The following is a 27,026-nucleotide window of genomic DNA, read 5'->3' as shown; positions in this document are numbered from 1 at the left end:
TTTAAAAAATGTGTCCCAATGCCCTTAGGCACTGATTTGCCATGTTGAGAATAGCATAAACGAATGCAGTGATCTATCCACTTTGAAATAGTCTTAGCCTTTCCTTGTGATCCTGCAGCAAATGCTACCAGTAATTGCGCAGTCTTTCTGAAAGCTTTGGTTTTGTCCAAGTAGAAGCGCAGTTGTCTGTGTATGTCCAAAGAATGCAGAAGCTTCTCACCCTTATTCTGTGGGTTTGGATAAAAGGTAGGCAAATGAATAGTTTGGTTGAGGGCCACACTGGACACTACCTTAGACATAAATGTAGGGGTTGTCCTTAGAGAAACCCTATCTGGATGGAAAATGATGAAAGGTTCTACAGCCACGAGTGCCTGTAGTTCTGAGACTCGTCTTGCAGAGGTTATTGCTAGGAGCAGAGCTGTTTTCCATGATAAAAATTTTATATCAGCTGTAATGGCTGGCTCAAAAAGAGGCAGAGTGAGTTTTTCCAAGACATAATTGAGGTCCCATGCAGGTATTGGTGATCTCCTTGAAGGCCGTAAGTTTTTGGCTCCTCTGAGGTACTGCCTTAATAAAGGATGAGAAAAAAATAGGTGGCTCTGTATTGTAATGAGCTGAAATGGCAGAGGCATGAATCTTAATTGATGAAAAGGATAGGCCTTTGACCAGCATCTCAGTTAAGTATTGCAAAATCTGAGAGATATTTGGAACAATCATGTCAATTCCTTGTGCCTGGTTCCAAGCACAGAATCTCTTCCATTTTTCTGCATAAGATTTTTTGGTACTGGGCCTCCTGGCCTCCAAGATGACATCCATCACCGCTTTAGAGAGAGTTGTGTTTTGATAAGCTACATTATCCGCCATGCTGCCAGATTAAAGGTCCTGAGTTGGCTGTGCAGGATCTGATTGTTTTGTTGGGTCAGTAAGTGAGGAATCTAAGGTAATGTCCATGCTGGGCACAGAGTCAAGTTCCTTAGTATTGGGTACCAGTGCTGGCTGGGCCAGTCTGGGGCAATCAGTATCATTTTTGGCTTCTCGTGTCTGATCTTTAGGAGTACCTTGGGGAGGAGAGGCAGTGGGGGAAATGCATATACTGTTAAGTTTTTCCAGCTGAAAGATGGAGCATCCACTTTCCATGCTTGTCTGTGATAAGTCCTTGTGCAGAATCTCTGTAGTTGGCAGTTGTGAGGGGAGGCAAATAGAGGTCTGTGCATCCCCAATTCCTTGTTATGTTGAAGACTTGTGGATGCAATTTCCACTCATGGGGATCCATGAGGTTTCTGCTTAGTTTGTCTGCCAGAGTATTTATCTTTCCTGGCAGGAATTGTGCTTGCAGATGTACTTGGTAAGTCAATGCTGTGTCCCACAAAGTCATGGCTAGTCTGCAAAGGGGGTAGGAATGTGTGCCTCCCTGCTTGTTTATGTACCACATGACTGTAGTATTGTCCGTCTTTATCAGTAGTTGTCCTGGATGAAGTAGATCCTTGAAGGCTGTCAGGGCATTTTGAACAGCTAGCATCTCTTTTTGATTGATATGTAGATGCATTTGGATTGCGGACCATGAGCCCTGAATACATCTTCCTGCCATGTGGGCCCCCCAGGCATAATCTGATGCATCTGTTGTCAATGTCTGCCTGGCTGGGGGTATGGTGAATGGCTGCCCCTTGTTGTGGTGACAGGTCTTTGCCCACCATCGAAACTCCTGTTGCAGGCAGGGAATGAGTGTAATTATTGTTTCCAGGCTGTGGCAATGTTGAGTCCAAACACTTTTTAGATACCATTGTAGTTTCCTCATATGCAGTCTTGCATATGGAATTAGCAGAATGCAGGATGCCATGAAGCCCAAAGCCTGCAGAATTTTTCTTGCAGTTAACTGGGTGTTTGTTGTCAACTTTTTAAATAAGTAGTCAGTTGCCTTTGTTTGTCTGGCGTGAGATAAGCCATATGGGCAGTTGTATTTAAGCTTGCACCCAGGAATATCTCTTGAGAGGGTACAAGTTTTGATTTCTTTTCGTTTACTGTGTACCTTAGGCATGTTAATAATCTTTTTACAAACACCCGATGCTGTAGTATGTCCTTGTTCTCTGCTTGAATAAGGTAGCCGTCCAAGTAAGGATATATTTGTATTCTTCTGTCTGCAAAATGCAATTACTGGTGCCAGGCATTTTGTGAAGACCCTGGGCCAAGTAGATAAGCCAAAGGGCAGTGCAGAGAATTGGTAGTGCACTGAGCCAGCTATGAATCAGAGGTATCTTCTGCATGATTGTCTGATTGGGACATGCAGGTATGCCTCTTTTAGTAAAGTTACAAGCCAAGCCTTCTTGCCCAGCATGGGCAAAAGCTGCTGCAGTCTCAACATTTTGAATTTTGGAATATCCAGGTATGTGTTTAGAATAGATAGGTCCAGTATTGGCCTCCAGGCTTTGTCCTTTCTGGTCACCAAGAAAAGTCTTGAATAAAATTCTTGTCCCTGCTCTTGCTGTGGTACTTGCTGAATGGCCCTCATGTCCATGAGGGATGAAACTTGCTTTTGTGCCTTTGCCCATTGATTTTTTGGCAGGTCTGGCATACCGTTTGCCCTTGGCAGGGTGTGAAACTGGAACCTGGAACCTTGTGACACTATGTTCAAGACCCAGTTGTCCTGGGTGATTAGGTGCCAGTTTTGAGAAAAAAGTGCTAGTTTTCCCCCTAAAGGAGCTGCCAGAAGATAAGTGCTTAGCGCTGGCAGGGGGAAGTCATTGGGACTGTTTTCTGTATGGCTGTGATTTTTCTTCTCCGCTTTTGGAGGTAGAAGCGCCCCATTGTTTAGACCTGTATGAGCCTTGGGGCTGGGATCTGCCTCTAGGGCATCTGTATCTGCATCTTTGTCGCCTGTCTGACACTGGAAAGGACCAATTCTTTGTAGGCCAGTGTCTGCTAAATCTTGGAGGCTGTACCTGTAAGATATCCTTGACTGTCTGCATAGATTTGGCTTTGCCCTCCATTTTCTTCAACACCTCTACTGCTTTAACACCAAACAAGGTATCATGCTGTAATGGAGCATCTAATAATTTTGCATTAACATGATCAGGCAGATTCTGTTCCTTTAACCAAGCATGCCTCCTAATGACAGAACCCGTAACAGTGGCTCTGCAGGAGGCCTCCAAAGAATCAAAACCACATTGTAAAGTATGCTTTCCAACTTGTTCAGCTGCATGCAATAAATCATGCATTTCTTTATTTTATGCACATTCAGAATTTGTCGACATTTTGTGTTTAACCAGTGACATAATGTACTGCTGATATTTAAGCATATGAAACTTGACAATTTAAAGCCCTTATAGCCAAGGTAGCAGAAGTGTAAATATTTTTCCCCATCTGTCCAGTGCCCTGGAATCTCTGTCAGAGGGGGTAGGGTTTTTTGCAGTGGAAGCCTCGACCCCCTTGGGACCCTGAGAGATCGTTTCTGGGTCAGCAGCAGGGTTTTTAAAAAGAAACTTGTGGGAGTCTGGAACCCTGTAGTATCTGTCTGGCTTAGGAGCTGGAGGTAAGGAGTCAGACTCAGACTGGACTCTGAAAATACATCATCTACAATGTCCAGCACAGGTGGAATAGCCAGGGGCCTATGCTGCGGCAGTAAAAGAAAGTCTCTGAGCCTTTTCTTAGATTCTGAATAATCTTGGCTCTCCCAGTGGAAATGCTCCCTCATGGTATGCAGTGTTTCCCCAAAAAAATAATCTTCAAGAGGAGAAGCTCAGGGGATAGATTCTTCAGCATGAGAATCCTCATGAGGAGGAAGACAATATTCCTGATCAGAAGAGGAATCAGATGAAATGGAAACCTGATCTGAAGATTCATATTCTACCTCTTGCCTAGGCCCTCTTGTCAGGAGGGGGATGGGAACCCCTGATCAAAGTAATCAGGTCTTCGGCCATTTTGAGCATCTATTTTTTAGGCATGGAGGCCTGTCTATGGGGCTGTTGTACTTGTTTCTTTGTCTTTAAAGCTGAAGTCATTTTAACATATAATTGTGTAGTCCTGAAAACGCCCTCAGAAGCCAATGTCTGCTCAGCGGCTCCGGACCCATCTGAGGGAATGGTTGCCGAAGGTACAATACCTTGAGTTTCTGTAGGCCTGGTTGACTCCACGTGGGAGTCGGTATCGGCCTGCAGCTCTAAAGTAGCGGTCAGGGGCTGCGAAAGTGCCTCACTGAGAACTGGCGACTGGCCTAGAAGAAGCCTCGTCTTCGGTTTTGGACCTCGGATGCCTGTCCTTTTCTTTGTTTTTTTTTTTTGTAAACTCCGGTAGTCGGCTGTTCCGACGGCATTATATAATTAAATCTTCTCCAAAGTAATGAAATGCAAAATCATACCGACGCTTAATAGTGCGTTGGTTAACTCTAGCACAAAACCGACAACTAGCAACGTCGTGCTCAGGGCCTAGGCAAGGAATACAGTAAGAGTGAAAATCCTTGAGGTATTTGCTTCCCACAAGAAATACAATTATTAACTTTTTCTGACATCGGTCTGGAGCAAGAAAAAGTTTCCCCAATGGGGTACTTAGCTTTTAATGAAGACTTCGGACCTGAAATTCGAACTTGAAAATCTCAGGAGTCGGTCGACCGGCACTTGCGAACTGCTTTTGATTTGGGCACCGCGCGGCAAGAAAGACTGAAGGAAATGGCGTTGGCTGCATCTTTTATACCCCTGGCGCACTGACGTCAGTGAGGAGGGGACAGCAACCGACGCCGGACCTAGACTTTGGAATTCAGGCCGACTGCGGGTAGCTTGCCAGCAGGATAACCCATAATTACTGCAACAGTGAAACACTATGAACATCTATTGGAATTTACTTCCATAAAAAGTTGCTTACTAATATGTGATACAAGGATGACAACAGCCCCCCCCCCCAAAAAAAAGTCAACTACTAACAAAAAAAATGCTGAAGTCAATTTTTTCCAGTTGAGTGGCAAGAAATAATTGGAAAAGGAGAAAGAAACCAATCATGTATAGCTCAAGTCTTTGCCAACCTATCTGTTATGAAACTTACACTGTTGGTCTAGGATCCCACAAAAAATGCATTTTCCTCAAGTACAAAATCTAGGGCACTAAACACTATTTACAGCTGAACCACAGGACCCAGATAAAGCAAACACCTCCAATATTTACCTTTCAATAAGTTCACTTACAATGAATAATTTGTTTCCTTTTGTTTCCTACATACTTTTTCTCCACTCAGCATTAAGGTCAAGGCATCATTATGGAAGTGGGGGGGGGGGGCACATCTCCATTTCTGAAGATCAAGCTATTGTAGCTGGACCCAAAACATTCAGTTTTGGAACTTACCCGTTCAGTTGCTCTTCATTTTAACCCAAAACATTCAGTTTTGGAACTTACCCCATTCTGTTGCTCTTCATTTTAAGCCAAAACATTCAGTTTTGGAATTTACCCCGTTCTGTTACTCTTCATTTCTTCTGCCATACCAAACTGGTTCCAGACTAAAAGCTTCAGTTAACAAGTAGAAGGTAGCGCAATCTTAAAACGTCTGCAACATGCTTAACATATGCATCAATGAAACCAGTCAGAAAGTTGCAATAATGTTGTTGTACAGCCCTACTGCAATGAAATCGCAGATCACTATGTTACAAAGAGACATCATGTGCTGCAATGATTCAGCAATACCAGTTTACAAGAAGCTACATCACTCTACCTCCGATGGGGACAGAGTAGCCAAACATACCTTGTGTGATGCTCCTTTGTGTTGAGCAACTTTCTTAGTTGTCTTACAACGCTGGGTGACAGAAAGTTCTGCAACACGAACTTGCCCATCTCTTGCACACATTGCCAAGGTAGAGTCACCACTGTTGGGCAAGAACTTGGCCTGCAAAGCAAAACAAACATCGAAACAATCACCTTTCACAATTCCACATTGCACACAAAAACACAAACAGGATTCATTCAATCCTTGAGGTATGCAAATAAGATAAATGCACTAAAAATACGTGAAATGAAGAGTTCGGCAGACTGCATGGGGTTCAAACCCTGAAGTTCTTCATCACTATTTCTAGCTTACTTCTCTTTGGACAAGGTAAAATCATCTGAAGTCATGGTTCTCTTACACAATGAAACAAGGCTGCCATAAAATTATAGTCATTCAAACAAAAAAGTCTTCAAAGCAAGAGGAAGTAAAACTCAAAGAAGAAACTTGAACAAGAATCTTGTACATGCAGCCGCTTATCCAGCAGTGGTATAGGAAATGCCTATCTACAACAATCTAAACAAAAATAATAAAAACAAACTTCGATGACTACTACACATAAAAGAGGCACACCGGCAAATGTGTCAAGTTGCAACAGCACATATTAAGACATTAGGTCTCGCGTGTGACTGCAGCTCATTGAAGACTGCTTAACCTCGAAAGGGCCGTTAACTAGCTTACCAACTAACATATGAACAATGTTATGACAACTCTGCTCCTGCAGGGAAGACAATAAACACAACCCACGAACAGGACAAGAGAAAGACACAAGGTGCTGAAATCCAAAAAAGCTGCTAGAGACACCAGACAAAAAAAAGATAATTTAAAAACAACAGTAAGTTTAAAGGAAAACCTTTTAACTGCAATATACAACAGCTTCCATGTAATAAACATTTAAATTGTAACAACTCTGCAGTACGGCCAACAAAGACTTGCACAAGCTGCAAAAAGTACAGTTGTGTACACTTACCATAAATGTAGATGTTAGAGTGTATTCACTGTTGCAGTCTATCACACTAGTGTTATCTGCCTGCAGGTAGCCCTCAGTCGGCCCGAATACCAGAGAGTTGGGATTTCTGCGTCGGATTGCTGTCATCTCTTCCATGACGTTAGGTCGTTAGGGGTATAAAATATGCAGCCAACGCCATTTCATCGTTTTTCTTGCTCTAGATGTCAGCAGCCCCCAAAATAGGAAGCTATTACATGGTGTGGAAAGTACGGTTGTGTACACTTACCATAAATGTAGATGTTCGAGTTTATTCACTGTTGCAGTCATTACATTTGTGTAATCCTGCTGGCAGGTAGAATCAGATGATGGCTGTGGTGATGTCACTTTGGGGGAGGGAACTGATTAAAAAAAAAAAAAAGTACCTGCACTGCCTGGCCTCGATGATGTCAGTAATTGGGCGACTCCAGCAAGCTTTATTCAAACGTGAGAGAATCTTTTGTAAGTGAAACCATCACAGTATGAGAAGGTAGGCTTCTGTTAGAGAAGTAAGGGGAATTATAAAAATTGTAAATGCTTTATTGTTGTTGCTTTACAGAGTACAATGTAAATAGGGAGGAAAAGGGCCGTGAAGTTGAGGAATATATTAGAGAAACCTGTTGTACTCCTTTAAGACAGGAGAGGAGATAAAAATGGTGATGTATAACCAATCTTCAAGGAAGTTTCCAGGAACAAACTGTACTCCTGAAGAAATTAGGAGACAAGTGATAAAGATCTAGAAGATTTCGCTTAACTGCATTTAAAAAGGAGGGGAATTACCAACATCTTGGGACATGGCTATATTTCCAAAAGAGGGTAAAGACCCCATCAAATCCAGCTTCATATAGACCCATTTCTACCTTTAATCTATGATCATAAAGTGGTTATGCCTATACTAGCTAAAAGAACAGCAAAGGTGAGGCAAACATTTGACAGCTAACTGAAGAATGATCCAGATAAAAACAGAATGCAAGGAAATACTGCTGCTGTTGGCTGGTCTCGACGCAGAGAAAGCATTCAGCAACGCTAGCCTGGATTTATACTGCTGCTGTTGGCTGGTCTCGACGCAGAGAAAGCATTCAGCAACGTTAGCCTGGATTTATACTGCTGCTGTTCGCTGGTCTCGACGCAGAGAAAGCATTCATCAACGCTAGCCTGGATTTATACTGCTGCTGTTGGCTGGTCTCGACGCAGAGAAAGCATTCAGCAACGTTAGCCTGGATTTATACTGCTGCTGTTGGCTGGTCTTGACGCAGAGAAAGCATTCAGCAACGTTAGCCTGGATTTTATGAGTAGGGCAATGGAAACATTTGTATTCCATGATGCAACAAAATTAATAAGGAGGATATACAAAAGATTGGAACCAAGAATTACATGTGGAAGGGCTCCTCCCTGATAATTTGTCTCAACAGAGGAACCAGGCTGGGGTGTCCTCTATTTGCTTTACATTTAGAGCCACTAAGACAGAAAATAACGGACTCAGAAATTTAAAGATATAATTGGTACACACTCAAGAAAAGCTGGTCTTATTTTTATTTTGTGCTTGATAAATTCAGAAAAGGGCATCTCTGTGTTGTGGAGCATTTTTTAAACAAAAACATCTTTATTAAATTATCACTTATGACACAGGCAATCATACATTTACATAAATAAAAACAAACCATGTTGACAATCTTAGTTTAGTTGCAAGCATTTTCCATCACAAACCATATTTTCATAACGTGAGACTATTTTAAGCTTTTTTCAGGATACAAAATTAACATAAAAAGGTCCATAGTTCTAAATTATGTACTTTCATCCAAATTGGTTCATCAATACCCATATTTATTGGAACACAATAAGATGACGTATTTAGGAGTATGGATTAAAAAGCCTTCTGTTATGGCAGCTCAGGATGTGTATGAAGAAACTAAACGAAGACGGCAAGAGTTAAATGACAAGTTGATCTTAACAACTGAACAAGGTGGCTTAGGATTACCTGATTTGATAGGGATTATTTTAGAGCTTCCACTGTTAAGGCTCATATACATAACACATGCAGGTTATAACTCAAAATGGAAGGAGATGATAATGAAGTAGGGGGGATTAAGAAATAAAGAAACAGTGACAGTGGATGAAGTTCCTTAAGGAGAATAATACCAACCATACAGATTATTATATTCATAAAGTAGCAGAAAATATTCTAAGAAATAAGTCAACAAGAATGGAGAAAGGAAAATGTGTCAATAGTGATGACTGCAAGAAGCCATACAGAAATGGATATTATAAGGCTTGAATTTACTGGAGAAAACTGTCAAAAGATCCAAGATATTAGGAACAAATAACATAAATGGGAAAGGTAATAAGGGTGGGATGAAGCCAAAAAGGCATCTGGACTGCAGGCTAGAGACTGACTGCCTTCCCTACCTCGGACTGATATCAGAGTATAGGCAAAGTGACAGGGGTATCTCAAGTGAAAGACCTGTTCTGGTAGAGTTTTTAGTTGAATGTACAACAGACGCTGCTGTTAAAGGTAAAATTAGTAGGGCATACAACATTCCAGGACAACTATAAGAATCAAACAAAGGACATTAGAAAAGATTGGGAAGAGACTGGAAAAACAATTTACAAGGGAACAATGGAAGAGGTGTATGGCTCTCAATTATGCAACAAAGTGTAGAAGGTTTGGAATTTTTTTCTAGGAAGTACTCTGCAGAAGTAAGTTTGTATCCCTAAAAAACTTCAAAGATTTTTTTTCAGATAAATAGCAAATGTTGGAAGTCTGACGGGGAAGAGATAACTAGGAACATGTTTGTTGAGTGTGTAATAAGTGGCAAATTTAAAAAATTCCCTACACAGTACCCTGTCAGAAAGACTGGGGGAGCAAATGCCTGTAAACTAAAGGAAGTATTCTTTAGAGCTGGAACATAGGAATGTACTAAGGCCTTGTTAAGCTTGCTTCTATTGGCTGCCAAAAACAATTCCTTGGAAATGGAAATCAAAGGCTAAACCAAGTGTATTTGAAATATTGAATAAAACTGATGAACTGGGGGAAGGCTCTTAAAAAAGGGAAAGAGCAAATTACATACAAATAAATGGAATTTTTGGAAGCAATACATGCAAAATAATGTTCAGGAGGAGAAGTGAGGTTTTAAGGCAGGAATTGAGCAATTTAGTAATGCTGGACTGATGACAATTATAAAAAAGAAAATGTGACATATAATACAACTAAATGGGAAATGTTAATATATGTTGTTTTCTATTAATGTGTGTGCATGTCTTAAGTGATTTAAAATTTTTTTTTAAAGAAATACTTTAAAAAAATTAAGTGGGAAAAAACTCTTGAGTAAACTGAGATAAACTGAGATAAACTGGTGCTCCTACTGAATTGGGGGTGAGGGGTTGACCAACAGAATTAAAGTATTAAAAAGCTATAGAACTGAGGTTAGTTGATCTGATTCAAAATAGGGTGTATTTTATATATATATATATATATATATATATATATATATATATATATATTATATATATATATATATATTATATTATATATATATTATATTATATATAGTACAGAAACCTAAATGAAAATGACAAATACCATAAATCTGGATTTTTATTAACCATGACATTCCAGTTTTGATGCAGCAAACATCACTCTTCCATATGGTGTGAGCTATTGCCATGTTGTCCATGCATATGGATACAGCATGCAGGAGAAGGTGGCCCTGAAAGAACTGCATTGCTAGGAGTACCACCCTCATCTCCAGCATGTTAATGTGAAGACTGAACCCGTGCTCTGACCACGCTCCTTGGAGCTTCTCCCCTGAATAATGCTCCCCACCCCAGAGTACAGGCATCCATGGTAACTGTGGTGATTGGGGTGGGATACAAAGGGGCTTTCATTGCTCAGATTCTAGCAGTCCGGCCTGCAAAGGAGGAGAGTCTGGTAAACAATGGAAGCAGATGGACCCTAAACACAGATACCAATCCCTGGAAAATGAGCCTTTAACCTACAGTCCAAACTTCTGCTTGTCCTTATCTCACTCTATTACCTTTCCTTTTCTAGTTATCTGCTTCCAATACCTTTGTTCCTTTGCCAACTTTCTTCAGTAAATTCCAGCCCCTCCTGCTGCTGCTGCTGCTGTTGTGTCTTTCTGCTTTTCCTGGTTAGGGGTCGCCACAGCGAAACTCTGGTCCAATAATGACTGGCAGTAGATTTTTACGTGCCAAGTTGCCGGCCCTGATGCACAACCTTCAACGAAGGTACGCCCATTCACGCATGTTTACACACAGAAGACGCTCTAGCTGAGAATCGAACAGCACAACGTCTTACTGTGAGGTGACAACGCTACCGCAGCACCTCCTGCTAAATAATGTAATTTCCCATACAAAAGAAAATATGATTCCTAGGGAGATCCAACTAAGCACTTGCTTGCTTCAGCTTTGGTCAATTGCTTCTGAAGCAAAAGGTGACAAGTAGTATCAGAGATAAAAAAGAGAGGAACACAGAATTGTGGAAGATGGAATGGAGTTTGAGCCGTGTGGAAGTGTACTATCTGCCATTCTTTCAAATGGTGGGGATCACTATCACGCATGATGGATAACCTAATATGATGATTATGTGGGGAGGAAGCCTATAGAAAGAAATAGGCTAGAATTATGGTTACAGACAGAAAAAAAATCCAAATCAAAGAACATAAAATCACAGCAGGGGTTATGAAAATGAGAGAGTTGACAATAGAAACTGTACCAGTAGTGTCCGGTCACAGTAGAAACGAAAGGCGAGATACAGAGGGGAAGAGCAATAAGATGGAAAAACTTGACAAAAGAAACAAGAGTTATGTACTTACTGTGACGTGGGATCCTTTTCATCCTAGTGCATCCAATACAACCGGCGGGTACCCAAGCTGCTTGTCAGATCAGATCTGGCCATCTGGCAGTGCTCCCAGCCTTGAGCTCCTTCTGATTTCGCCTCCTATACCTCCCCTGTACAGTCAGCAATATTGTGCTGACTTTGTCAACCAGAAAAGGCACAAGCTACAAATCTGCTGTCATACTGAAGTATGAACAGCAGGAGAGCTCCAGGTTAGCCTGCAGGTGTCTCAGGATCATAGGAGGTTTCTAGGCTAATAGCACATGGGCCCTTACAAGCCTAGCCAAGTACAACCCCTGTTCCCAAGAATATCAAGGTATTAAGCAGAACTAATTCAACAACTACTACCCCTGTCCAAGAGGGACACAGGTGAAATTCCAGGGGTGAATTTGAGGCTTCCCATCCAATCATCCAAATTACACTTAAATAGGGTCAGTGAGGGGGCTCCGCTTCACCTGAACTGGAAGTTTGTTCCAGAGAAGTGAACTCTGTGAGACATATCTGTCTCTCCAGCAAGTCCTGTTGATATCATAGGCATTTACTAGGCTAATGACCACAAGGGCCTTTTTAAGCCTAGCCATGCATCCGAAATCTCTGACGAGTTCTGGTACCTTTGATGAAATGAACCACTTAGAGGTTACCTGTCTGCATCAGAGACATATATGCCAAACCAGGGATGAATTTCCGGTCTCCTATCCAGTTGTTCAAGTTGTACTTGAATTGTATTGGGGAGGAACTCTGCTTCACATGGATGGAGAGCCTGTTCCATAGACGGGGTAGTCTCTGTGATACCTATTCTTTCCAGCAGGTCCTATTTATATCACATGCAAGGTTTAAGTCTTTAGAATGGGTAATTCTGGTACTGTTTGTTTTGTGGATATGAAGGAGGTCCATCAGAGTGGGGTCTAACAACACCCTGTATGCCAGGCATAGATCTCTCCTCAAAAGCCTGCAAGAGAATAAATACAAGAATAGCGCCTTGAGGCGGTCTGCGTAGGACATATTACTTATGCCCTGTATTCTTATAGAAAGGAACCTCTCTGGGTGTTCCAATTGTTGGATATGCCTGGATAGGTGCATACCAAAGGGGTTATTATACTCAATGATAGGTCTGATGAAAGCTGAATACAGTGGAACAATGACTTCCTTGGACTTAGATGCCATACCTTTGTTTATAAGTTGTGCAACATAGAATAATTTACTCACCACTGATCAAAGGCTAAATTGCTGTGTGTCACTAAGTCCCCAACTACTGGGGCAGCTCTAAGGGGTGTGTTGTCAATATGACAGTTACCAGGGATGGATGGCTTCCCCAAAGGATACTATTATGCATTTCTTGGCATTTAGTTTTAGTCCATGACTCTGACACCAGTTGTCTGTGTCAGCCCCTCCTAGAAAACATTTGTGTCAGTGTGAGATTCAAGGACAGCTCCAAATTTGCAATCATCTGCAAATTTAGTCAGCCAGAGACCACTGACATTGGCCTTGACTTCTGAGAAGTAAATGCCAAAAAGGAGCGGTCCAAGGACTGATCCCTGAGGGACTCCACTTGTGACTGACCTCTTTGTAGAGGTGGACTCCCCAATTCTAACTTCCTGGGTCCGGTCTGTGAGCCAGTTGCCTATCCACTGGATGACGTATGGGTTTGTACCTATCCATTTGAGTTGGTCAACAATGTCCGAGTGGGGGAGTGTGTCAAATGTTTTGGCCAGGTCAAGGCAAGCACTGAACGATTCTGCCCTCGTCCACTGCTTTGGTGGCCTTCTCAAAGAAGTCCACCAGGGTGAGTAGGCATGATCTGCCCTTTATGAAACCAAACTGGGTTGAGTCCAGTGTCTGGAGGTTTACTACATCTCTACTGATCATCTCCACGATAATTCTTTCCATGGTTTTACATACAAGACTAGTGAGACTTGTGGGTCTGTAGTTTCCAGGGTCTGTAGATGGCCCACCTTTGTGCAAGGGATGACTGTTGCCTTCCCCCATTCATGAGGCACGAAGCCTGTTTGGAGGCTACAGTTGAATACCAATTCTAGAGGCCCTGATAGGTCATGTTTCATGCTATTTAGAAGGCATCCTGGAATATTGTCTGGGCCCACTGATGCAGTGTTCTTGGTCTTAGAGCATTACGGACCTGATCCCTAGTGATAGTAGAGGGAGTTATATTTGATGATATTTCCTGAGGGAAGGTTGAGGGGGAATAGGGAGTAAAGTTGGGAACTGAATTTATCAGCCAGGAGGTTTGCTATACCTTCTGGCTCAGTATAGGTGGCTCCATTTACAATGAGCTTTGCACACAATTGTGTATTGCCTTTGAGGTTGCAGACATAGCTAAAGAATGCTTTGTGGTTGTCCTTGGCCTGGGAGGCCAAAACGTACCTTAAATTTGGCCTTGATAGACTATTTGTCCTCGGAGTTGCTTGTTTAGTTTAATTAGAGTGATTTTATCCTGTTGGGTGCAGCACCTCCTAATTTTTGCCGTGATTGTTTTCCTCCTGTTATACATCCAATTGAATCTGTGATTCCACCAGTGTGGCTTGTTTTTGGAGTTAGTTCTGTACTTCTTCCTGGTGGGTACAGCTGCCTCTATACAGCTATTAACATGCTTGTACAGCTGCCTCTAAACAGCTATTAACATGCTTGTACAGGGTTTCTGTGAACGGTTCTGCATAGGCGTAAGTGTTCTCAGCGTTTATAGGGGCTTGAAATTTTGCCAGGTTCTCACTTAATAGCAGGAGGTTAGCCTTAGAATAGTTCCTGAATATTCCTGGTTTAGCTGGGGGTCCAGGTTTTATTTTTACTTCAATTGAGACCATTTTGTTGACCTTACCAAGGAAGGCATTACAGTAGGGGTGTGCAGCACTATCCCATATTAGTGAGGACCAGATCCAGTATGGTTGTACCCCTGGTTGGTGTACTGACTATCTGGTCGAGGGAGTTTGTGTTTACACAATCCAGGAATCTCTGTGCATAGGGACAGATTCATCACCCAGAGACTCCCTATGCTGTGGAACAAATTCCCGGTACATGTGAGGCAGAGCACCTCTCTGGCCTTGTTCAAGAGAGCCAATGATGGATGGATGGGAGGATGGTGATATACCCCAGGGATTACTTCAGTGTCACTGCAACAGAGCAAGGCACAGCATGTAGTAGTTTTTTTTATTCAATTAAAAGGAGGCTGTAACCATAATGCTAGAGCTTATAATGCCCTTGGGCAGATTTGGGCAGTATGAACTATGATGAACCTATGTACATTTGATGTCGTACAGGATTCCCAGTTAATAGTGGGGTAATTAAAGTCACCCATGAATATGGTATTGGGTTGGATGGTTACTGTTGCTACTAAAAGTTTAAATACATATGGGTTTCCTGTGTCATAGAGGGGGACCTATAGCTTGCAAGGAAGTGGTATTGGACTTTACCTATGGTGATTTGAACACAGAACAGCTCAAGTGCATTGTCCTGTTTGACCAGCCTTGAAGTATATTTATTTTTGATGCAGAGAGACACCTCCACCTTTAGTCCCTGCCTGTGAAGTAGCTGATCTAAATGTGCGCAAGGCATTATAACCCTGCACTGTTGGGTGCATGGTCACATATTACGCTGAGCTCCCCAGAGAAAGTGCATCTTATACCATTTGATGTATGAATGTGCAGCATTTCCATTAGAGCAGGATATGAGATTGCTTTATATGCATGACAGATGTAGCCTCTGAATGGTCTAAGGCACAGAGTATGATAACAGTGACTTCAGTCTGTCAACATATGACATGCTGAAGACCCTGAATCTTCTTTAAGAAACCTTTCAGGTCTTTCCAGTTGCTGCAGTTGCCTGGTGAAGTACACACTAAAGGTAGCACTGTACTCTATTATTGGCCTAATGAGGGAGGAGTACAGGGTGGTTATAACCTCTTTTGTTCTGGATGCAATGTCCTTACTTATGAGGTGGGTGAAGTAAAAAGCCTTTCTTACCACTGTGAAGATACGATGGTCAAAGAAAAGGTTACTGTCAACCTGTGTGACCAAATCTCTCACCAGTGACTGCATGCTTAGGGTGTTGTTATTAATGTAGTAATCTGCAGGGGCATCGCACTTGCTGAAAGGGATGAAAACGCATTTTTCTGCATTGAGTTTTAGCCCATGACTTTGGCACTAGTTGTTTGTCTGTGTAAGTCCCTCTTGTAGGAAAGCAGACATCATTTGGGGATTCAATGACTGCACCCAGTTTGCAATCATTAGGAAACTTTGTCAGCCATAGGCCTTTTGTTTTAGCCTGTACTTCCAAGAAGATGATTCCAAACAACGGGGGCTCCCAGCACTGATCCATGTGGAACAACACTGGTTACAGGTCTGCTGGTGGAGGTAGAGTCACCTATTTTGACTGTGTGCATTCTATCAGTGAGCCAGTTTGCAACCCACCTGACAAAATATGGGCTGATCTCCAGCTGGGTGAGTTTATCAATGATGCTTGTGTGAAGAACAGTGTCAAAGGCCTTGGTCAGATCCAGGTAGGCCAGATGCATGGATTTCCCTTCATCCAGAGCTTTGATGACTGTCTCAAAGTAGTCCACCAAGTTCAAGAGGCAGGATCTCCCTTTAACGAAGCCAAACTGGGTCAGGTCAAGCATTTGGAGGTATCCTATTATCTTTGTTGATAAGGTATGTGATTATTCTTTCCATACCCTTGCAGATTAGGCTGGTCAGGCTTATGGGTCTATAGTTCCCAGGGTCAGTTGAGGTGCCTCCATTATGTAATTGGATGCCAGTTGTTTTCCATTCAGCAGGTACAAAAGCAGTGCTTATACTGTGGTTAAAGAGAGAGTACAGAGTGGTGCAGCTAGTTCCTGTTTTAATCCATTTAGAGTGCAGCCTGGGATATTATCAGGTGCCATAAAGGCTGCGTTTTGGCTTTGGAGAGAGCGTTTACGACCTGCTCCTTGGAGATACTAGTTGGAGGACAGGTGGTAGGGATGCTTTAGGGGACAGTAGGGAAGAAGTTTTCACTGAACCTGTCAGCTAGCAGGTTAGCTCTTTCTGCGGGTTCAGTATATGTGGTGCAATTAACTCAGTTCTGCACAGATCTGGGCTTTTTCCTTTAAGGTTTCTGACTTCGCTAAAGGGGGCCTTATGATTACCCTTACAGAATGAGGCTAATTTGGATTCACTGTTAGCTTTAGAATGCCTTACGAGGTGTCTTATTTGCTTGTTTAAGCCGAGGGAGAGAATGCTTCCAATTCCAAGACCGTTCCTTCCTGCTCTTGGACAGCAATTTCTTTCTCTTATTGTATAACCTTTTAATGGCAGATGTCCTCCAGGCAGGCTTGTTCTTTCTTGAGGATCTTGTTTTGGTCAGATCTTGAAACGAGGTGACAGTTTGGCATGGGAAAGGATGGACGAATGGCATATTCGACAGACTAGCAAAAAAAGGATCCTGAATTATGATAAGCATTTAATTTCCTTATTGTACTTAATCCATCTTTTCAAACCGACTGCTGGAAAACAAATCCAAATTGTCCACTGTCTTAGGTGGCATCATGACTGGATACCTTTTAGAACTGGAGCTCCAAAGGAATCTCTAGACCTAGATATGACATCCAACTTGTAATGTTTGGCAATGGTATGCAACACAGAAGATGATGCCACACAAACTTCATCCACAGAATGTTTCTAAAAAAGGCAGTGTAGACAAACACATCTAGTGGAACGAGCTCTTGGACTACATGGCAAAATTTTACTGATAAAATACACAAAGGTGATACAGTCAGAAAGCCATAAGGATATCATCTGTTGAGGCACTTTCTTACCTATTTTTTGGGCAAAGGATACGAATAACTGAACATTTTTTCTGAATGGTGTGGTTCTCTAGAGGTAGAATCCAGGTAATGTTAACATCCAAGGTATATACAAGTACTCTCCTTCATTAAAAAGCTTAGAGAAAACACCCACAAAGGTATTAATTGGCATTACTCTGATGCTACTTTCAGAATAAAAGACAACCTGGTTCTCAGAGTGACCCTGTCCCTCCGAATAAACTAGGAAAGACCGGGTCGATCACACTGATTGTAGTTCTAGTTCTGAAATCTGCTTGGCTGATGTAATTGCAATCAAAAATAAGTTTTTATCCTGGAAAAAAAAATAAAAAGCCAAGTCCACCTAAGTGGCTGGCTCAAACAGAAGTTTAGTTAAGAACAAAATTAAGATCCCAGGTAAGAGAAGGCACTGTTATTGGTGAACACAAATATAAAATCCTGAAAAAATGGTTTTACAAAGTTTTTGTGAAGCCAAAAAATGGTTTTACAATCTGGAATAGGAGTTTGAAATGAATGCCAATTGTAGTTTAATGGGAGAGTATCTAGATCCTGCCTCATAAAGGGTTAAAATAAATTGTAAAATGTCAGGGATGGAAGTAGGAAATGGGTCTAACCCTTGTTCTGTGGCTCTCAGAAAAATGCTTCCATTTATTGTTGTACAGTTTATGGGTAGATTGCTTTTAAAAGGTATACAAAATGTGTACCACTGCTTGGGATTATGACAGATTATGGGCCACGAAGGGAAATGGAGAAACTATGTAGTTAACCTGAAGTTGTGTAGGTCAGGGTTTGGTTGGCTGGACAGGTGAGATATAGGAGATCCAGTTGTGGTTCTAAGCTATGGGAGTTTTCTTAAATGAGGTCTGAGCAGGGTAACAAGACTTGCCTGAACCAAAGTGGAGTACTGAGAATTGCCATACATTTGCACATGGAGATTTTCTGTAGAAACTTGGAGAAGAGGGGAATTAGAGAAAAAAAGCATAGAAAAGGTTTTTTTTTTGGGGGGGGGGGCTGTTGAGAGATTAGAGCATCTTATGGTGACTGACCCTGGTAAAGAGGGAAAATTAGGTTGCTGCATTTAGTGTTAGGTGATATGAAGAGATCAGAAAAAGACAGGACCTGGTGGTAGCTGAAGATCTGCTGGGCAACTGATGGACAGAGGGACCACTCAGGAGGCATCAGGACAGACCTGCTGATCCTGTCTGCTAAACAAGTTACCTTCCTAGAATAAGAACTGCAATTAGAAAGTGATGCCTGTCTATTGCCCATTGCCAAACTCTCATAGCCTGTTTGCAAAAGGGATGGGGCTTGGGTCTGCCTTGTTCATTGTTTTAACATACATCAGACATACTGCCTGACTGAAGTCATCACTCTGGGGGTACTCAAATTCCTGCAATGGTAGAAGGACTTCCCTCATTTCCAGCATGTTGATGTTAGATTGACCCGTGTCTTTGTCCAAACTCCTTGGACCATTCACCCCTCATAATGTCCCCCACCTCAGGTTGAAGGTGTCCATGGTTACGGTCGCTGATGGAGCTGGTAGTACAGATGGGAGACCTGCAGAAATGCCTGGGGATGTCAAATGCCACCTCAAGTCAAGTCTGCAAAGCTGGGTTATGTGAAGTGGTGCTAAGTGATGATCCAGCAGGACCAGTGTAGACAGCATTTGTTGCAGTATTCTCATATGGAGGACAAGGTAGACCCGAGCCTTGATTACTGAAGCAGCTGTAAGAGTCCAGACACTGAGAACCAATAATACTGGTGGACAGTGCTTTTTTACAGGACTACAGCATGGATAGCTTGAATTTTGCCAAGTGGGAAGACTTGTTTTGCACATTCATGTGTCTGAATGGCAATCAATAAGTAGCCTGACAGCATGACTTTTTCGGGTTTACAGACATTCCTGAAGATAAGCAGAACTGCAAAAAGCAATCTCGGACTGACCATAGGGACAACTCTACTCCTTCGGTCTCTTCTGTCAAGTTTTGTACTTGCAGTACATTTGGGAGATTTCCAGTTACTGGCTACAAGTTTTTTAGCAAATAATCCATGTACTGGTAGCACTACATGGGGTCCTCCACATTTTCCTTGCACTCACACTCAATTGAAAATAAAGTTCCTGTAGAGTAAACTTCTGTGCAAATAATCTGTTGCAGTCATCTTTGTTAAAAACATTTTAAATGCAGTTGATTCTGGGCTGAATCAAACAATACAAGTCCAGTCCCTCGGTGGCCTTCTCGTTTTACCTCCAACATGTCGGACTAGTTCCCAGGAATATTTTGCTCAACTTTTCTAGAGCATAAAAATATTTGTGGAGACAGTTTCATGTAAATATTCTAAACTTCATACACTTTGTAGCATATCAAGGGGGGGCAAACAAATGTCCTTCAGTTCCTTATCCATAATCGGTCTTCCTCTTAATACGATCCAGTTATCTTACTAAGAAGCCCCCCCCCTACATCCTTTAACACTCTATACACTCTACTTATTACAAATTTTATACCAGTATCGGAGTTTCTTATTTCTATTAACAATTGTATTAGTTCTGGCTTTTTCTAGATTCCTTCTTTTAATCTCAGGATCGTACTTCCCCAGTGGGTGTACCATTCCCCTACATATCATTTCTAGATTCCTTCTTTTAATCTCAGGATCGTACTTCCCCAGTGGGTGTACCATTCCCCTACATATCATTTCTAGATTCCTTCTTTAAATCTCAGGATCGTACTTCCCCAGTGGGTGTACCATTCCCCTATATATCATTTCTACATTCCTTTTTAGATTCCCTTCATCAAACAACAAACAATACCATGCAACATCTCAGAACTACAAGAACACTACTTATAAACATTTCCATCAAAAATGTAGCTTCCCCTATACTACAATGTGCAAATGCGCCTACAAGTGGCTCATAAAAGACATTTTTCTGTTACCTGATCATTATCCCCATCTACTCCAACTTTATTTGTAGCTGCATGTGACAAAGGCTAATCTTATGGGGGTCATACAATTCCTAGCATAAAAACAACAGCCACAAACTCTCGCATTTTGCTTTACGACATTTAATATACACTTAACTCGGTCCTACCTTTAAAACTGATACTTTGCTTTATAAGCAACAAGGTTGATGAACCAATAATCCTCTGGTCTCTTAGTCAACATTTTGAGACAAATGTCACATAGATGCATACTTCCCTTTCTTTAACACAACCGCCTTAACACAGGTGTGAAATTCTCTACTGACTGATGAAACTTCATCCATGTCCCAAGTCAGCTCCACCCCCTCCCCACCATTACATATCCCCCTTCAACTTAATGTGCAAGACTTCTCGATCTAACAGGAACAGTATTATTACAATACTCCAACATCCCTACTTAGCATTTATTACAATTAGAATATTCTATGGAAACATTACAATGTCGTCTTTTAGATGACCACACTATCAAACCTTTTAACCAGTGTTACTGTACTGCTCCTCTTCCACCACTGCCGACAGGTTCTGAGCTGACAAGGTGGCAAGAGGACCTCAACTTTTCAGAATTCTTCCTAATGCTAACCTGCTTATCCACTATTTCCCTCCTAACCAGGGGAACAACTTTACTAGTTAACTTCCCCTAGGTAATTTGGCTGTGTACTTCCTCCTCTCCTTCACCTGGGCCCCTTCATTTGTACAACTCCTCTCCTGCTGAAAATCCTTAAGTCTCTGGAGTTTAGCCACAGCTTCACTGACAGAGAAAGAATATCTTCTTCTGAAAGGAAGGAATATCTTGAAGGTCACCGGGCAGAAAAACTTACATATGACATTCAGCTGCTTGAGTGCTTAAAATGAGGCAAAGATTTGCTCCTCCTTGCTCTTGTGTCAGAGTAATACTGACCAGTATATGTCCTTGTATTGCAAATTTTAACAATGGTGCCGTTCTTCCATAGGGCTCACAGCAATCTTTCTTTCAGGTGAAAGGTTTGAGCTTTGAGGTCAGTGGAAAACTGGTAGATGACTCTGTAGCCAAGACTCTACAGGCTGTGTCCAGTTTAATTTCATCAACAGGAATAGCAGTGCATTTGATGACATTCTCTGTCATGAAGGCTGGTCAATTTTCCCCTTCCAACTTCGCTGGGAAGATTGCAAAACAAGTTTCTCTTCTGCCAGAATCCTACATCTCAACAATTACGTTTTTCTTGAGGGGTTCTATTTCTGCAAACTGCAACATATGTTCACCTTCTTTCTTGAAGCCAGTCCACATGCAGTGATCAACCTCTACACTGTCTAGCCTCTGGTCGATCCTCTTCACATAAGTGATTCATGGGTAGATTATTTAAGAACAGACTTTGTCTCACTATTCCTCTATTTTCATCATGTTTAAATTTTCCAAAAACATTTTGGCAGTTTCACGATGTGCCTGGCCACTGCTAAACTCACACAGTGTTCCAAGTCGGTGGTCTTAAAAGTATTTTTCCCACTCCTTTTGGACTTCTGCATTTTTGTTCCCCTTCCTCATATGCTATATGGGATTTGAAATTGGCTTATGGTCACAACCCAGCCATTCTGGGCTACTTAACTTTCAATAAAGTCTTTGATGGTGTAGGACAAGGTAACAGCAGATGTTAACCACTCAACACCATAAATGGAAGTCAGTGAGCATCGGTTAAGTGCAACATTACAAAAACTGTGGGGGGATAAGAAGTAACCAGGCTTGGAGGGACAGCATGTTAATCTTTGGGATCTTGAAGTAGAAAATAGAAAGGAAAAGGTCTAGAACTGGTCTCCAAGTTCCCTTTTTGTATGGCATCAAAAAGACTGACTAATAACTTTGCTTATCTGATTTGAGGGTATTAGTTCATAGCAAGACGTTGTCCCGTTCAATTCTCAGCTAGAGCGTCTTCTGTGTGGAGGCATACGTGAATGGGGCGTGCCTTCGTTGAAGGTTGTGCGTCAGGGCTGGTAACCCGGTACGTAAAAATTCACTACCAATTATTAGTGGACTGGAGTTCTGCTGTGGCGACCCCTAACCGGGAAAAGCTGAAGGACACAAACACAAACAATTCTATGATTCCGAGACCATATGTAATCCAAAACTACAGGAAACAGGGATGTTTGGTTTACAGGATGAGGAGGAATCCCTTGAAAAGGGAGGGGACTCATTGCCATCTTTACGCCTGTTGGCGGATTCTCAGTACCCATTTGGTCTGAGATAATCCAATGCACTGAGGAAGATGAAGCCCTAGACAGAGGCAGCTTCAGCGGGACCGGACAGGAAAATAGTCATTCCAACTTTATGGACTGCTCTTGGCTCTGGAGATTTGCCCTTCCATTTTGAATCTTACTGACAGTGCTTTGCAAAATCTTGTTTGTTAACACCTTGATGAATAAACTGCTTTTTGAAAAAAGGTCCAGAGTTAAAATTAAAGTTTATTAAGCTTATAAAAGGAAGACTGGAAAATTTGGGCCACCCCTCGAAACAATTTCCCTGCTTCATTAAATCTTAAGTACCTCAGTTTCTAAAGGGCCAAACAGAGAATCCTTGTATAGGTAAGAATTTCAATGCCAGTCTAACATCTTTTGGTAAGTTCTGAAAAGACAACCAAGCAAATTGGTTTATTATCACTTCTACGATTGCATTTTGTGCGAGTCATCGGTTGAATGAACCAAATGCGACAGAGAAATGACGACTGACACAAAAGTTGAATGTGGAAGTGGAGAATGTCGAATTTGACATATTTCAAACATTCTCCACACTTCCGCAAGTGGTACTACTGTGCAACAGAAAGCAAAGAACATTTCTGCAGGGGAGGGCAAGCCCCCCTGCACCCCTCACATCCCCTGGTACTTGCATATACAAAGTCCGAGATCGTACTACAGTGAGGGAAAGGGTACATTTCTCTACCCCACTACAGTGCAAAATGCATTAAAATGCTGAAATTCGCAACAGTGAATGCTGTAGTGCATTCGCTGTTGTGCATTTCAACATTATTTTTTGTTCCTTCCTAATATCGAAATGAGCATTCAGACTAACGTAAATATAAATCCGATCATCCTTTTGATAGCAAGCCAAGCAAATCATCTTATAACTGACCCAGTAGCAGCAGCAGAATCTTAGCAGCACTTTGAATGTTTGGACACACAACTGAATTCCTTAATTGTACTTGTTTCTTAATTCTAACCTTTGAAGAGGTAAGATTTACAGTTAACTTATTCACGTTCAAAAAAGTAGGTAAAAACAATAATAATAACTGCAGAGTCTATTTTAGGATTAGAAAACAGATATTTAAGAATATGAGGTACTTCATATAAACTGTCATTTTTTTTTTAGGAGTAGGTTGACTGTCAGGTAGGCTGAAAGCTGTTAGGAAAAACAGCCTCAAACTGATAAAACTGGAGGGACAGCTACAGCCTGTGAAATATCCAAGTGCAACAAATCATAAGACTTTGCTGGGAAATAAGGATTTCATACTGCTCACACTGAAATACAGCTTTCATTTTACCAAAGGTAAAATGAAAAGATAGATCCTCTGGAGGGACACTTTCCTCTGAAACATCTTCAGTTAGAGGAGAAATCATAGAAGAGAAACTTCCACTACCTGCTCTTCTGTCTGGGTATCAGTCTCAGAACGAGGGGGAAATCTTTTTCTAGTTGTAGTCTGCGAAAAACAGGAATTAAACAATAAAAAGTAGAAAGAAAATCCTTTAACAAATCCCAGCAAGTCTTCACCGTCCACAGCTCTACAGACACAGGAGAAGTGACATTCTTACGATAAAGGAAAATACGATTAAGAGGATGGGGCGGCGTGGTATTTTTACTTTAATGCTATCTTTGTCTTTCGGCATTAGCTTTCCGGGGTATATGCCAGAGGGATCCTTTAGCCAAGTGAAAGGTTACTTCAGAAGAAAGTTTTTAACCAGGTGGCCACATGGTCAAAGGTTACCAGCACTGACTGTGAGGTTATTTGTGCTGTGGGACAGGCTTTGGTGCAACAGCCCATAGTTTATAAATATAAATGTTATACTTGTACATGAGAAAAAAGGATGTGGATAAAGGTGAAGTGTTAATGAAGGCCATTAACCAACAACAGAATGGGAACCATCAGGAGAAACCAGGAGCACCTGGAAGGTCCTGGTCCAAGGAACAGTTATCCGTTAACATCAACGGTTAAAGGAGAATGAAGGATCAAAATTCTCCATGGTTATTATGGAGTACAGTGGAGATGTGGCACTGCATTTTTATTGCATCATTTTTAATGAAAGCCCCATGGTCCAAAATTGCAAGTGAAAGGACAGTGTATGCGTTTTATTTTTAAAATTCTATTTTACCAAATTATAGCCAGGAACTTATTAGGTGTTCGCTTCCAAGAATACATGCTGTGAGAGAACCAAAACATTAGTAAAAGATTATGGGAGTTAAGAACTATTAGCGTGGAGTCCACGTGGTCAGGCATTAATAGTGTTTTGATACAGTACAGTTGTGTACACTTACCACAAATGTAGATGTTAGAGTGTATTCAGTGTTGCAGTCATTACATTAGGGTAATCTGCTGGCAGGTTGCCCTCAGTCGGCCTGAATAACAAAGTCTTGGGTCCTGTGTCGGTTGCTGTCTCCTCTTCCATGACGTCAGGGGTATAAAAAGTACAGTTGTGTACCTACCATAAATGTAGATGTTCGAGTGTATTCACTGTTGCAGTCATTACACTTGGGCTATCCTGCTGGCAGGCGACCCGTAGTCGGCCTGAGTTCCAAAGTCTTGGTCCGGCGTCGGTTGCTGTCGCATCTTCCCTGACGTCAGTGCGCCAGGGGTATAAAGGTTGCAACCAACGCCATTTTCTTCAGTTTTTCTTGCCCCAGATAGGAAGGCTGAAAAGATAAAAATATCCCAAACAACCATGCATATATTACTATAAACATTTCCTTCATCTACAAGCAAATACACCACATAGGTTGTATAGAGTTGAGAAGTACAGAATAGTCCCAGCAAAGAGGGGGATGGTTGGTGGGTAACCTGGACTGCAACAGTGAATACACTCGAACATCTACATTTATGGTAGGTACACAACTGTACTATGTTCATCGTGTTTCACTGTTGCAGTCATTACACTTGAGTAGAATCCCAAAGCAGAGGTTGGGCGGCTGGGTCTAAATTGGATTGGGAGAGGCTACCAGGCCCTGCAGAACTGCAGTGGCAAAGCCTGCTCTGGATTTAGAGTAGAGAGGTAAGTGGTAGTGCTTGGTGAAAGTGTACACTGAGCTCCAGGTTGCTGCTTCTAATATGTCTTTGGTTGGTACTCCTCTGAGGAAAGCTGCTGAAGTGGCTGCTGCTCTGGTAGAATGAGGCCTAATGCCCTTAGGCACAGATTTGCCATGTTGTGCATAACAGATGCGGATGCAGTGTCCTATCCATTTGGAGACTGTCTGCTTTGTAATAGGCTTTCCTTGTGATCCTGCAGCATATGCTACAAACAGTTGCTCAGTTTTTCTGAAAGCTTTTGTTTTGTCCAAGTAAAAACGTAGCTGCCTGTGTATATCCAAAGCGTGCAGAAGTTTTTCCCCTTTAATCTGGGGATTTGGGTAGAAAGTAGGCAAATGAATTGTTTGATTTAAGGCCACATTGGAAACCACTTTTGGCATGAATGTTGGGTTTGTCCTGAGAGAAACCCTGTCCTGATGAAAGATGAGGAAGGTTCCACAGCCATCAATGCCTGTAACTCTGAGATTCTTCTTGCTGAAGTTACTGCTAGGAGCAGATCAGTTTTCCATGACAAGTATTTTAGATCAGCAGTGCTGGCTGGTTGAAACGGAGGCAGTGTTAGATTTTCTAAAACAAAATTGAGGTCTCAAGTAGGTACTGGTGCTCTCCTAGGGGGTCTTATATTCTTTGCCCCTCTGAGGTACTGTCGTAGTAGAGGATGTGAAAAAATAGGAGGATCGGTATTGTAATGAGCTGAAATGGCAGAGGCATGGATTTTAATAGGAGAAAAAGATAGGCCTTTGTCCAACATCTCAGTCAGGTATTGTAAAATCTGAGGTATATTAGGGACCAGTGAGTCGAGCCCTTGTGCCCAATTTCAAGCACAGAATCTCTTCCATTTTTCTGCATAAGATTTCCTAGTGCTGGGCCTCCTGGCTTCCAAAATTACATCCATAACAGCTTTAGAGAGAGGTGCAGTCTGATTGCCTACATTATCTGCCATGCTGCCAGGTTTAAGGTTCTGAGCTGACTGTGCAGAATCGGATTGTTTTGCTTTGTCAGAAGATGAGGGATTTGAGGTAGAGGCCAAGCTGGTCCTTGGGACAGAGTCTTTAGGATTGGGAACCAGTGCTGGCGTGGCCAGTCTGGTGCAATCAGGATAATTTTTGGCCTCTCTTGTTTGACTTTTAGAAGCACCTTGGTGAGAAGAGGCATTGGAGGGAAGGCATAGACTGTCAGGTTTTTCCAGCTGACCGATAGAGCATCCACTTTCCATGCTTGAGAGTGATAAGTCCTTGTGCAAAATTTCTGTATTTGGTAATTGTGAGGGGAGGCAAAAAGATCTATGTCTGGGCGTCCCCATTCCCTTGTTATCATGTTGAACACTTGTGGATTTAGCTTCCATTCGTGAGGATCCATGAGATTTCTGTTTAGTCAGTCTGCCAGTGTATTTTTTGTTCCTGGCAGG

At 41.9% G+C, this 27,026-nt stretch overlaps 1 protein-coding gene across 1 annotated transcript in view; it reads right to left on the bottom strand.

Annotated features, from left to right (window-relative positions):
* The window catches only part of DCAF8 (DDB1 and CUL4 associated factor 8), a 1,751,511-nt gene that overhangs the window by 1,360,405 nt on the left and 364,080 nt on the right, over positions 1 to 27,026 (bottom strand). Inside the window, exon 4 of the mRNA XM_044059248.1 lies at positions 5,719 to 5,859. Coding sequence (XP_043915183.1) covers positions 5,719 to 5,859 — 141 coding nt within the window. The remainder of the gene's footprint in view (positions 1 to 5,718; positions 5,860 to 27,026) is intronic.

The sequence above is a fragment of the Protopterus annectens genome, chromosome 17.part0, assembly GCF_019279795.1.
Source record: "Protopterus annectens isolate FY-2018-M chromosome 17.part0, PAN1.0, whole genome shotgun sequence".
Classification (NCBI taxonomy): Eukaryota; Metazoa; Chordata; order Ceratodontiformes; family Protopteridae; genus Protopterus; species Protopterus annectens.
This window is presented reverse-complemented; position numbering and strand designations above follow the sequence as displayed.